Source organism: Aptenodytes patagonicus, chromosome 2 (assembly GCF_965638725.1).
Source record: "Aptenodytes patagonicus chromosome 2, bAptPat1.pri.cur, whole genome shotgun sequence".
Classification (NCBI taxonomy): domain Eukaryota; kingdom Metazoa; phylum Chordata; class Aves; order Sphenisciformes; family Spheniscidae; genus Aptenodytes; species Aptenodytes patagonicus.
In genome coordinates this window covers 42171461-42185647 of record NC_134950.1, presented here as the reverse complement: position 1 = coordinate 42185647, position 14187 = coordinate 42171461, and the positions used below count along the sequence as shown (strand labels likewise).

At 42.7% G+C, this 14187-nt stretch overlaps 1 protein-coding gene across 2 annotated transcripts in view; it reads right to left on the bottom strand.

Annotated features, from left to right (window-relative positions):
• TOX (thymocyte selection associated high mobility group box) overlaps positions 1-10030 on the bottom strand; it is a 228757-nt gene extending 218727 nt beyond the window's left edge. The window contains exon 1 of one of the 2 annotated variants that reach the window (XM_076329664.1): positions 9554-10030. In XM_076329664.1, coding sequence (XP_076185779.1) covers positions 9554-9655 — 102 coding nt within the window. In that variant the 5' untranslated portion in view covers positions 9656-10030. Of the gene's footprint in view, positions 1-7951; positions 8096-9553 lie in introns of those variants that run through there. The other variant, XM_076329663.1, reaches the window with a different exon arrangement.
• Positions 10031-14187: the final 4157 nt, after the last annotated feature.

Sequence of the window (14187 nt, the reverse complement as noted above, 5' to 3'; positions counted from 1 at the left end):
GGCAGCAGTTCAAATTCAAAGTACTCCTATTCATTTACTGACCATTAAACCAATGTCATTCTAGTTCACATCAGCCAGAGAGCTAAGCTCTAAAAAACATAAAAGGCTTGCTTCACCACTGACGAATAATGTGTACATTTTTACAGAGCTTAAACCTTAATGCTTTGCCTGAAACTAACAATACAGTATATCTTATCATTCCTTTTTCACAAGCAGGCAGCTGCTGAAACGCTTGCCACTTCAAAATATCAATTGCTTGCCAGAGTTGTCCTCAACACACCCTGTCAAACTCATGTATATTGTGCAATGAAAATGGTGCAGGACTGAAAGCTAGAAATTGTGTCAAATTCTGCTGTAAGGGTATGATGTGCAAAGAACAGCGTATGACAACCGTAGAGACTACAAACAATAGCAATGGAGCCAGACACTACATATATCACAACTGTGCCTGTACATATTTTATTGTATGTATTTTATATTTAAAGCATGACAAATGTGTCATTGAAGCTATGTGCTACACTAAATAGAAACCCGTCAGCTAGTTAAGCTTTTTCATTTCTCTTGATGGAAGTGTAGTGGTATTTTTCTGCCCTCTGAACATTTGTTTGTAAATCACACAGCACAAAAAAAACCCATCAGGTTTTCAAAATGAGTAACAGAAAACAAAAGGCAATACTACAAGATGAGAAAATGAGATTTTGTTCAATTAACACTTTTGCTTTTCTCTAAGGACACATAGCCAGGCTACCTTAAAGAATATCTGAGGCTATGCAAGACAAATACAATATCACTGTGCCCATAAATTACAGTATACCTAATTTTAATGCAGATAAGTGCTGGCCTATTGATTTGCATGTTTCCCTGGCAAACTGGAAATCCCATGTGAGTATGTTCTTTGTCTGCAGAAAATGCATTTTAAAAAACCTTTATGAATACAGCAATCTATGCTAAAAAGGAAGACATAAGTCACTAGTATAAAATTACATATGGAACCTAGAGGAAGTACTGCTCATATATATACACACATGTATACACGCATCTCCCTGTGCACGCATGTGTGCATGTGTGAATGTGTGTTACACAATCACATAGTTTTTTAGCACATAGTTACAATTTCTATAAAGTGTCTTAACTAATGAAAATTCAGGCTCTAAATATAATCTTAAATTACCTGGGGAAAAAAATGAAAATTGCCAAACTACGTAACAAAGTAAGTTAATCGTAAAGTGACCATGGAATGCTAATCTTAAATTAAAGAAACAACACATAGTTGTGATGAAAAAGAAACATTTAAGAGGAAAGATGAGTGCAACAGCCCACAACAGCATGTAGATTGCAAAACCTGAACACACGGGATTCCATGAGGGTCATTAACTGATATAATCCTAACCAAAATGAAGAGATACGCCATTAAGGTGTTAATAAATATTTTGGAAAGAGAATAGGTGTTTTAGGTGCTCAGGGTTGCTGACCTTTGCTGTGTTTATTAGTGGGACAATGATGCATTATTAACACACAGCAGCTGTACCTGAACCGCTGCCATGAACATAATAGCCTTTTATAGCCATCAGGGGAGTGAGATAGGAGGCCTTTATTAACCACTAGACATGATTAGCACATTACGTGAACTTTAGTAGGCAAATTATCTCTTATTGAAATATAATGTTGGTTATAACTAATTGTAAACATGATTTTAAAAACTTCTCAATACAAAACTAAGAGTTTTACTACCATTAGCAAATTACTGCCTAAGCCACTAAAAAAATAATTCTTCTTTTCCTTTTTTCAACCTGCAAAAACAACTGTGCCTCACAAAAACTTATTGCACTATGATAAAACCACTGAAGTGAATGACTTCCACATCATGAATATTATTCTTCAGAACTGTAAAAAAACATAAACAGACATTTCCAACACAATTAAGAAAACTGCTAATGAAGGAAAAAAACTTGCTTTATATTTTCTTATAGAAATTACAAGCTGTTCTTAAAAAAGTCAGTTTGGCAATACATTTTCAAGAGTTAACTTGAAAAAATAACACCATGATTTACTTCAAAAAGCTTAATTTTGGGTAAGAATATCCCATTAGCCTTCGCAACTGAACATAGCACTGAGAGTCCATTATGAGCAGTCTTTTATGCCCTAGCAGAAAGTCATTAACATAAAATAAATCATTAGCTTTGATATTAAGCCTCTACTATCTGCAGGTTTCTATGACTAATGCTCACAACTGTGTCTGCCAAATGATAAATTATACTTTTTTGAAAGGTTATCGTCCCTTTTCACTACTATTTTTCCTTTTACTATTTATTATTATTTCAGGTTGATGCAAACACAATGATCGTATAAGAAACAAATGTTTTCTCTTATTCATGAACACAAACCTACGCACCTTTGGCAACTGCGACCAGAATATGACTTCGAAGCCAGCTACTTATAATACAGGATAGAAATGACGGATTCTAAGAGCAAGTTCACTTTCTTCAAAGTGAGCAATATATAATGAAGCAGAAACATAAGTGTGTATATACGTAGAGAGTAGCACTGATACAATAGGAAGTTATACGTATACATAATCGTCTCACTCTTCTGGCAGGAACCGTCTGGATAAATCTTTTGCTTCACATTGCAGACTTCGTACTTTCCTTACTGACCCATTTCCCTAAGTACGGGTTATCACTGTCTGATTTCAGAGTTCTGATTTCATCTTGCGTATAGAATAAGTAACTGGAGTTCACTGCAGATTTCCTTAATATAACAAAAATACATACAAGCTACAGTAACTCCCATTTAACCTTTAAGACCATATAATCATCAACAACAATAGCAGGAGACAAAAGTACTACCACAGCAGCTCAATTTCCATGCTTAGCCAGCAGTACCTTTGAAAAAAGCCACTCGTGCCACTTTGCATTGGTAGAGAGCCATTTAACAGTCAAGAATGTGAATGCTAAAACATTCTGACGTTTCCACTAACCTGGATTTGTCAGATGCTCATGTAATTCAAGTATGTTTTGCAACTTAGAAAGCAGCGTGTTTCTTGGGAGGAAACCATACTACGAAGGTCTATAGCAAATCTATAGCAGCCCAGTGAGAAATACTAAATGAACAGTTCAGAAACAGTGTTAGCATATGTGCAATTGAAAGATAAGATATAAATATTAGTAGAGCCATATGAAATTCAAATGCTAAAAATAAACTACTTACTGCAAACATAAGAAGCAAAAGAAAACCGCAGACATTACAATGTCGGTTGCACCAAGATCTCTGCTGAAAAACGATTTTAACTTTGAAGATCTAAGTCAAGAGCTAAACATTTTATTTGGTGCCCGGACTTACTAACCTAAAACTGATCACAACCAATGAACATAAAATGCAGATATTCCAGGGGAAGGTGAGATGGGATTTTCTTCTGTGCACTTGCTGCTGTGGAAGGGCGATGCTTGTTGCTGCTGCTAACGCTACGTAATCTGTGCCTAACCATAGAATAATGCAATGTTGCCATTTTCCAAATGAATGCTGTAGGGAAAAACATTATGACCGAGAAAATCTCATTCAGGTTGATGTGAATTCCATGTCTGAAAGTATTTTGGAAGCTCTGCTATAATTAACAGTCATTTGGCGCTTCCACTATAAACCATGTTTTGGAGCAGTTTATAACTCGGCACTTTTAATGAGAAATCACTCCTTGGGCAGAAAATCGGTACCTAGTTGCGTAACTAAAACAGTAGAATAGACTAGACTAGGCTATTTCAGTTGGAAGGGACCTACAATGATCATCTAGTCCAACTACAACAACAAAACATTTAAATTTGGTTAGGCTATATTTAAAATAAGTATTCTAGTGTATGCAGCCCATGCTAGACATCCACAGAGCATGTGTCCACTTCAAAAAGATAAACAAAGCTGCCACTAATTGCCACCGCTGTCAGTTCCAGAAGCCAAGGTCTGCATTGATCCAGGGACTACCCTCTCACCATGAGAAGTGGTGCTTTCAGGTCACTCTTGAGCTGTGCTGAGAGAGCAGTCAAAAGAAGCTTTTTCCTTCCGCCGTCTAAGCTTTGTTATATCTGCCATCAATACAGGATTTAAATGCCCAAGAATTTTGATCTAAATCCTTCCGTGATTGGGACATTTCTCTGCTTCATAAAAAGTAGTGTTTTAAACACAGTCCATTTTCCAGTGCTTCTGTACAGTGTTAGCAAGATGAGAAAGTCCTGCTAAGATGGGAATCTGAGGACAAGAGGGTGCTCATTTCTTCTTGGTGAAGTGCGATCGTCCCCAACATGCACCGAATTCAACAGGAGCTGGGACTGCCCAGTGCTCCACAGTATCAGCTCCTTAAGCCCTTAAATGCAGCTCCAGCTGCTCTTTGGTTTAATGTAAACACCAAAGGTACTGCATGCACTGTAGTGTTTAGCTAATTCAGCATTCTTAACAGTTTACAGTTTTCACTTTTTTCAGAAGACCTCATGATAGGCTGGTCGAGGATAATGCCCTAGAGATGAAACACATCACTCTGGTAAGAGATTAAAACATAATTTCTCTCAAGGTAGTGATGTTTGGCAGAAAGGAAAAAAAAAAAGAATGACTATGAATGCTTTGGTTTACAGAACATCTTTGAGAAAGATGTCCCAAAAGCACATACATAAATAATTTTCTGTATTTCACTAAAATTGGGACCACTTCTTTTCTGAAACACTGGAATTTAAGGAGGCACACTTGAGGCTTGCCTGTAACTCTGAGACTACAGTCTAAGGTCTAGGAACCTGGGGAAAAAAGTCCATTTTCCTTCTTCCTATGTGGTATTTTCTGAAACTAACTAAAACACTTAACACTTAAAAATCAACAGTCAACACTAATGTAACTGTTTAATCTTTTCTTTAAGAGGCACCAACAAACTTCAAATATGATTCTAATGCAGTAGGGGACAAGGTAGTCGTCTAAGGAAAAAAAACATATGCCCAGAAGAAACAAATGGTGATCTATTAGACGAGCATAATCTAAAATTCTGCCAAAACTCTAACATAGCGTTTCAGCTTTAGACCTCTCCTTTACAGCGCTGGCCTTCCACAATTCTGTTTCTGAGTTTCAGATAAAGAGTGGATAGAAGCAAGCCACTGGAAATAATGTACACTTTGTAAACAGCCATGGAACATTTTACTTAGAGTAGTCTCTATAGCGGGGTTAAGCTTACACAATAAATTATTTTAAACACTGTATATAAATATATGCACTTTTGCTCCATGGAATTCTGATTATGAGCGGGATTGTTACCTGCTTACAAAGCACTGTATTATATCTCCTTATTCACTTCTACCCAATGTCACGCCGCTGTTTTCATTTTGAAGGGTTTTGCTTCCCTCTCTCTTTTTTTTTCCCTCTGTATTCCTCTTTCTAAAAACAACTACAGTCTATCATTCTACCTCTTCTGTCTGGCTGTATTTTTCCACTGCACTGACAACTACCAGTGAATAGAAGAAAGATGAGTTGTAGGCTCCCATATTTTTGAACCAGGTAGCAAATCACGGAAGAATCTAGCGCATAATTCTGCAAGGCTAACCATTGGGAGCAGTAAAGACCATTATTTTCTCCCTACTGTTGGCAGGGGTCAGCATCCCTGTCATTAGCTGTGTCAAACGGTAATTATATAACTGCACTTTATGTGAGCAGATATCTGAAAACACTCTAAAGTTGTAAGTATGAAAATATTCCAGCCCTTCTTACAGTACTGATCCAAGTGGTCTTTGGAGGTGACACTTCAATGCAGAAAGCCACAAGGATGTTACTTATTGCTCTCTACGTAAACATTTAAACTTCTCATACGACTTCTTCAGGCAGCTTGAAATCCCTGACCATATTCTTCTACCAAATTAAGACACTCGGGTTATCAAAGTTATTTCTTTTGTAGCATTCAACTCAATTAAGGAATGTGATGTTTCTTAAAATAAACTTCGACTGAACAGACTACTCATATTAGCTTGTAAATGTCTGAAATGCAATTATGTTTCAAGTTTCAAGAGGTGAACGGCACAACCCCAACTCTAAATCTGTCCAGCGTAAGAGCTCCACTATGTTATTTCAAAGGCTGACCTATATACCGCAGCATACCGTCCATTCTGTCTGTTTATATAAGAGATACCTCACACAGTTGTCATAACCAACATTGTTTGCATTGTTCTTTCACTTTTCTCTCTCCATGGGTAATGCGAGAGAAACAAGGAAAAGCCTGCATAACAATATATGCAGAGTATAATGAGCTTTCACAGCAGATAGAGAAATATTAGGCTAAGATGCTTAGAATGCTATTTTAGGTTTATAAAATAAAGATCTAAGCAGTCTTCTGAAACAAAGCCTGCCAAGTGAAAATGGTAAGATAAGAGGCGACTGTTTGAATCTACATTATTGCATTTTCCTTTGGCTACAGAAAAATGCACTGTCAGTACCTCCCGTGCGTGTGCCTGGGAACTCACTCATATGCTATGAACAATCATCTGATCAGGAAAAAAAAATAGTGCTAAAAGAACAATTAGAAAACTTACAAGCGTAAGTATTTGTGGAATACATTCTAAATTACCAGCAGCTCAAGCAGACTTAAAATGTAAAGAATCAAGGTCTTCCACTTTTGTGAAAAAAAAAAAAAAAACAAAAAACCAAAACCCAACAAAACCCCGGTATGAAAACAAGGGCCAAATCCACTAGCAAGTGCCCAAAGCAAGTTTTAACTAACTTTACAAGAAACAAGATCCAGTTCTGAATGAGTTTTGCAGGTAAAGACCTAATCAAGACCACCATTCTAACCCAGAACACGGATCCATCACACTCCAGCCATCATCTCCTTTCCTGGGAGAGTTCAAGAGCAAACACTCAACCAAACTTACTGAACACAAAATTCTGCAGGTCTCCCGCCCTTCAAACTCCCTAAATACACACAGCACGAAAATGAGTGACACAGCGATACTGTAACATGACGACATGTTTAGAACAAGTCAGATAAGTTTTCACAGCAATGTTAATCATGCTGGGCGAAGGGAGAGAGTGAAGGGGGTGAAAAATGGAATGTTCAGTAAATGTATGCCTCCAAGGGGCCTGGCAAACCTACTCTGTCCATTTAATGTAATCAATGGTCAGTGGGAAAGACATCTGAAAAAGACATTTGTCCTATACTCGGTATCTTATACTGAAACATTCCTGGTAAGTCTTTTCCAAGCATAAAACATATGTCTTATGACTGTGCACTTTTAAGCACATTATCAGTTCAGGCAAAGTGAAATAGAAGAGTTGCAACTTGTCTACAGAATGAGCGTCTCATTTGCATTTAAAAAGAACAGTTTGCTCCCTCATACATGGCATGACTTAAAAGAAGCTTTAACCAGCTAGTAAAGAAATTCTGAAAACGACTTCTAAATTACTTTATTTGATTTGCAGTGCAACCCACCAAAATGATTTAAGGAACTTAATTGGAAAATGATTTAATATATTAAAGTAATTCCTGATTTTCCAAAGCATTTAACTTTTAAATTAAATCTGGTCCACTATCTCAAGAATGATGAGTGAAATGTGTATTCAAGTCATTACCTTCTTTTTGAAGCTTTAAATCACTGATAGGTTTAATAACGTTTGTCCGGTTTCATTGCCAAATGGGTCTTCAGACACTTTGGTACTTATGTCATTAATATTAGCCAAGCCTCTCACTTGGCAACACTTTATGGTGACAATTTACAAAAACAGACAACACAGAAAATAACGGCAAGCCACAGATCAAAGGCAGCAGTAGCCTCATGATTACTCAGAGCACTTACAAAAAAATTAATGCACACATACAGGTTCCTACGCATCTGGACTCTTCCTGCTGAACAAAGTTCACTCCTGGCACAAACTTCCGATCTATAGGGCAAGTTTGCCAGATGCTGCAAAATACAGTTACTCAAAACACTGCTAACAGCCATACCTCTGGGATCTCTCTTGAAATATCCTTAGGCATCCACCACAAAGGGCCAGATTTATCCCTGAATTCTATAACTCCATTGAGTATATGTGAAATGCAGCCAGGATGAATTTGGTCCTTTCTGTTGTGATTGGTAGATGAGACCATGTGGGAAATCTTTCCTGAAAACTGAGAGGGCTTCACCCCGGCGCTGCAGCCTCCGCGCTTGAGCACGGACACACGCTATTTTGCTGTTTATCTCTGAATCGAGGCAGCTGCCCGGAATGAAAGACACGGCTCTGAACATCTCTCTGACACGTGGGACCGTCGTGACAATAGCCGAGCGCGGAACCAGGCCGTCCGCGGCGGGCCGGGGCGGGTCGCCCCACGCCGGGTGCCCCTCCGCGGCAGCGCCCCGCCACCGCGCCCCGCCGCGCCCCGCGCGGACCCGCCGCCACCCTCCGCACCGGCGGCCGGCCCTGCGGACGCTGCGCACGGCGGAGTTTAGGCTGCGAAAAACATCTGCTGCAGCCTGCCACAGACTTCCACGGCAGGTTTCTGAACAAACGCCGGAGCGCACAGGTTTAAACGCATCTTTCGGGAAGCGCTCGCTCACAGCTTTCTCCCCTGGCGGGGGTGTGCTCAAGAAGTGCCCTGGGCAGCTCGCACTTCCTGATTATCTCCTATGGCCAGCGTTTTATTCATGTGCAAAGCCCATTCCGTAACAGCAGAGAAAGTGAAGCTCATGCATAAAGCACCAGCTGGCTCAGGCCACGGAGGCAGTAACAATGCAGGAGCCCCAGCCCCCTTGCTCGGCAGCAAAAGTAATGCAAAGTGCTCCGGGATCGCAGCACCAAACTCTCGTAACCAAACCCAGGATTTGGGCTAGCGCGAGCCTCCTCGGCAGTTCCTCCTTCCCCAGGGCCCGGGGACCTGAAACTTGGCTCTCCTCAGGCACTGACCCTATCTGCAGCGGTTTAATCAAGTTACAGAGAAATTGGTAAGGCAGTTGCACAGCCGGGACAAAGTCCAGCCCCTGTTCTGAACCGACTCGTCACCCTTATACACCCTTATTGTGCATATATAGGGATGTGTGTGTATGTGTGCATATATATATACACATGTCACATACACACACACACAAACGTGCTCCCGGCACCGCCAAGGACCGCTTTGACACATGAACTGCAGGGTACGCGGAGGGGCAGAGAGTTTCTGCCGGTTTGTGGTGGGCGCGATCTTTCTCATTAACGGGAGCCCTGGAAACTCAAGTCCTCCGCAATCAACACCCTTGTCCACGCTGTTTCTCCGAAAGGGAAGATGTTACGGAAAATGCCTCCCCCACCCACCCCCCCGCTCCAGCCGCCCGCCCCCAAACTACTCCGGGGTTTTAATTTGGGGTGCCTGCAGGGGAGCCGGTGTGTGTCCCGGCGGCACCTCTCCGCGGCGGGCGGCACTGCGCCCCCCAAACCCCAAATCCCGGCAAGTGCCGCTTGCCCTCTGCCTCGCCGGTGAACTTGGTGCGCGGCTCGCCAAAGCGCAGCGCCCGCTCATGCAACGCGCCGCGACAACAGCACAATCGACAGCACAGATAAAACACCTCGGACGACACAAAACACGAGTCACCTTGTTGCAATAGTAGGGGTCCAGGCAGGGGGAAGGTCCCAAACAAGGCGTATCAGGAGCGGCTGCAGGCTGAGGAGGTGGTGAATAAAATCTTACGTCCATTTCACTAAAACATCAAGCAAACTCCTTTCCTTTTCTTTTTGTCGTTAATGTTGGTGCAAAAAGGGGTGTATGTGTGTGCGTGTGTGTGTGTGAGGGGAGGGGGACACACACAACAGACTGAGAAGAATAAAAAAGAGGTGCCTGACTTCAGTAGTCAAAGAAACACCTTCCCTGCCTCACATCCGTTTGTGGTTTGTAAAGAGAGAGAGAGGAGAGGAAAAAAAAAAAAATCTCTTCCAAAAAAGCACCGGTCTGCAGATGTCTGCGAGAGAATCAACAAACCCTCCTTCTTCTACGGCAGGGCAGGTAACTTCGAGTACTTATTGTTTCCCCCACGCATCGGCACCGGGGCGCTAGCTCCGTGTGTGCCTCTCTTTATGGGAGTCTCGGAGTTGGTTCGCTTCTCCCTCCCTCCCTCTCGCTCGCTCCCTCTGTTCTTTTCCCGTTCTTTTTTTTTTATTATTATTATTGTTATTGTTATTATTTATTTGGTTGGGTTTGGTGGCGGTGTATTTTGTTTGCCCTCCACCGTGAGGAGCGGGGCCGGGTGGGGAGGCGGCGGCGGCAGCCGGGGCCCCCGCGCACCCGCGGGGGGAGCGGCGAGGCAGTCCGCCCGCGCTGGAATGGCCGCCCCGCGCCGCCCGGCTCTCTCGCCACGGCACGGCTCGGCTCGGCTGGGCTCGGCACGGCTCGGCTCGGCTCGGCTCGGCGGGCGGCGGCAGGGGACACGGCGCGCTCCGCCGGCGGAGTCGCTGCTCCGAGTGTGCTTCACACAAAGGGGCCGGCGAGAGAAGAGCCATTTGCGGCCGCCGGGGACGGGGCTGGCAGTCGCGGAGAGGGGGCGCTACGACGCCCGCTATCCCGCCGCCGTCTCCGCCCTCTCCCACCCGCCTTCCCCGCCCGGCCCCCCGGCGCCGCCCGGCCCCCCGCCGGTTACTATGGCACCCCCTCCGCGGCCTGCCGCCGCGGCGGCCTCGGCCCGGCCTGGCCCAGCCCGTGGGCTGACGGGAGGCGGGAGAGCAGGCTGGCAGCGACGGCCGGAGAGCGAGGGGGTCGGCCCGGGCCCTGGACTCCGAGATGGGCTGGCCACACGCTGCCAGGTGCCTCTGTGAGAACCCCCTGGCCCATCTCCACGGCCCCCGACCCATCTCCAGAACCATTTTGTAAAGGTCGGGTCGGGCGCCCTGTGCCCCGGCTCCACTGGCAGTCCTGTGAGGTCGACCAGAGTCGAGCTGCACGCGGGGCCCGGCGGGTTAGGTGAGCCCTTCGTCTTCTGTCCCAGCAGAGTGGAAGCCGTCGCCCAGAGTTTGTGGTGGCAGAAATAAACTGTGATCCATAAGCATGCCTCAGAAAGCAGGAAGCAAGTGAAAAGTAAAAAGAACCACCCATGAAATACCTCATGAGCGGGGGTCTGCCTCGTTAGCTCATAGTGCTTGGGCCTGGCCGTGCCAGGCACAGCCTTCCTCACAGCAGGATGGAGGAGGGAAACTTGAGGAGATGGGCAAACTGAGAGGGGAGGAAGGAAGAGAATGGGGTAGGGAAAACGAAGAGGAGCACAATTGGCTGCAAACAAGGGTGCCGACAAAGGAAAGTTGGGAATCCAGGGGGATGCGGGAGAGGGATTGATGAGCAAAACAAGGTTTAGCAGGCAAAAACAATGAAAGAAAGGGTGACTTCAAGACACTGAGCAATCCCACTGGGTTTCCTGCTGACTCTCTGGTAGTTTTAATCAGGACAGAAAGGATGGAAGAGAAAGGATACAGGAAGGACACTATACTGAGCTTAGATAATGCCCTACAGAGGAATTGCATTATGAAAAGAAAGGAATGCCTTTCCCTCTTTAAATAAAAACAAATTAGTGAGTGCCACACAAATAAGCTGAGATGATGACACCACTAATGGTTACATTTATCAAATACTCATGACCATTTTTGTCTCAAAACAGTTGGAATCTGAAGAACTTTTAAGAAGATTTGTAATGCACATTGTCGCAAAAAACTGTCTTCTCGTCACTGGGAAAAAAAAAAATCCAGAGTAAAGATTTCAAGGGGACTCAGTATTAAGGGGGAGCAAATCACAAATTTCAGGTGAAGAAATCGCTGTTTGTATGAGGATCTATAATCTGTACCTCAGATATTTTGGTATTGTAAAGAGTCCTTCAAGATAGTGTTAAGTCATGGCTTTCCTCCATGTCTAACAACCTGCTTTTAGTAAAGCTTAATTATCTGGAAAAAATACATAAGTAATGTAAACAAAACTCCAGAGAAAACAGGTTTGAAGCAATACTCCCTTTTCAGGATTATTTGATCGAAAATATTTCTGAAGATTCTTGGTTGTCAGTTCAACACAGTTTAAGTCTGATGGCAATAAATGTTTTCCTTAAACATGCAATTACAAAAGGATCTCAGCTGCTTTCTTTTTAATAATGTTTGAAACCCTTATGGCCTTGCAGAAAAGCTTGAAAACATGACCCAGAAAATGCTCCAGAAAGCAAAGGAAAAGACGTTAACATATTTTTTAAAAAAAATCTCATGATTTTTTGGCGTCTGACTCATTATTTTGCATGTTTGGGATTAGACATTTTGAAAGTTAAAAAATCCTAAAAAAGACTTTCCTTTGCAGGAAATGTACTTGACGCTTGACAGATATATCACTGCTGCAAATGGCTGATATGTGGACCATAATTTGACAAAGTGAATGGGAGACAGATTGCAAGCTCTGTATTGAAAAGCTGCTGTTGAGAAACTTGTTATTCATGGACCATGGATTAGTTTTCAGCCTGTTGTGGAGAAAGGTGGTAGAGATATACTGATTCTAGAGGAGTTGATCTAGGCGACCGGTGTATGTAGGTGCATACGGGTGTATGCAGGTACAGCGATGATAATGCAGAGCTGGAGATGACAATACCAGAATGACTAGAACATCCGATGGTAAAAAGTAGAGATTTGGCTTTTTATTTATATGAAAAATTACTGACTATTGCCTTAAGAAAGGCTTCAAATTCCTAGGAGTCTGTAGGAGTTTACAACTATACCATTTGCTTTGCACAGCACTTCAAGTTATTTTCAGTACTTAATGATGCAGGCCCTGAGAGGTTATAAAATTTTTGCTGCTACTTACAGAGATGATTTAATCATCGAGATGGTAAAAACACCTGAGATTTGTGGCAGTTATCTGTACAGTTTGTAAAAATTAAAAAGCAATACATATTAATCCGTTAAGCGTTCTTTTGTTTTGTAGGGGACATTTTCTCTGGGATTTTCAGAATAATGCATTTGTGGAGACTGGAACTGAAAATGTTAATCCTATTGTAGGTTTTGCCGCTATGGACTGAGAAAGCAAGGCCTTTTCCAGGATAATTCAATGGTATATCAAACTTGGCCACTTTAGGTCATATAAATGCATTTTCTAGAAAAAAGTTGCATCAGATTAAAAAGCATGAATCAGTTTTTAGAAGCTTAAAAGGAAGGAACATTTGTTCAGAAGGGCACTGAGTTTTTAAAGCCATTCAACATTCAAGTGAATGTCTCCAAAATAGTCTTGAAAGAGGTTCCTATACCAGCATATGAGAAGAGTGTCATTGCTTTTCTCATATAAATAGGAACACATGCCTTGAGAAACATGATCTGTATCTGCTGATACTAAAAAAGTTGTTATTCTTTTAAATGCTGTCTGCTGGAGTGAGACTACGTAGTATGAATATTCTCCCTGCAATGGAGAACTCATATGGCATTCCTTGCCAAACAGTGTTGTGGATGCAAGAAGTTTACATAGCAGACTGGAGACCTAAGGAGGTCATTAGATAGACAAACCATAAATGGATCAGCAACTCCTTTCAGCTGAAAATAGCTGGAGGTAGAGACACGGAGGTAGGGGATGGAGGGAAGTATCGTACACGCTTGCCCTCAGTTCGGGCTGTCACGCCTCGAGCCATCGTTGGAGGCGGAGTACTGGCAGGGCAGACCCTCGGTCTGAACCAGTCCAGCCATTTGCATGTTCTCATGGAGGCTCTGCAACGGTCAGACCGTCAGAATTAAAAGAAACAAGTAAGTATGTCCGAGATGACCGGTCATTTTCTTGTCTGCCCTAATGTCTCACGTCGCTGCTCCGTCAATATGTTGGGGGGCCATCAGTACGTATAAGTCATGTTCTCGGCCAAAGAGAAATAAAAGTATCTTAGTTTAAAAAAGAATCTAGCCCAACATCTTTTTGTTTTAATCTCACATGCCTGTACACAGTTTTATTTGGGATCTCCAGACAAAGATGTCTGATCATCTATTATGAAGAGAAGATTTCTTGATTTTCCTAGGAAGAAGGAAATGTGAGACTGTGATGATGGCTTATTATTTATTATACATAGGCGCCACAAGACCCTTTTCATGAGGTTGGCTCTTCTTTAAAGAAAAGTTTTCTCCTACATATTTAAGAACTGCTGGATTGGAAAATCATTTTGCTTCTTGTTTTGTGGGCTGTACTTTAGGAGCCAGGAGGGCCAGATAAGCTAAAAGGGGAGCCATGAGATTTTGCTGAGA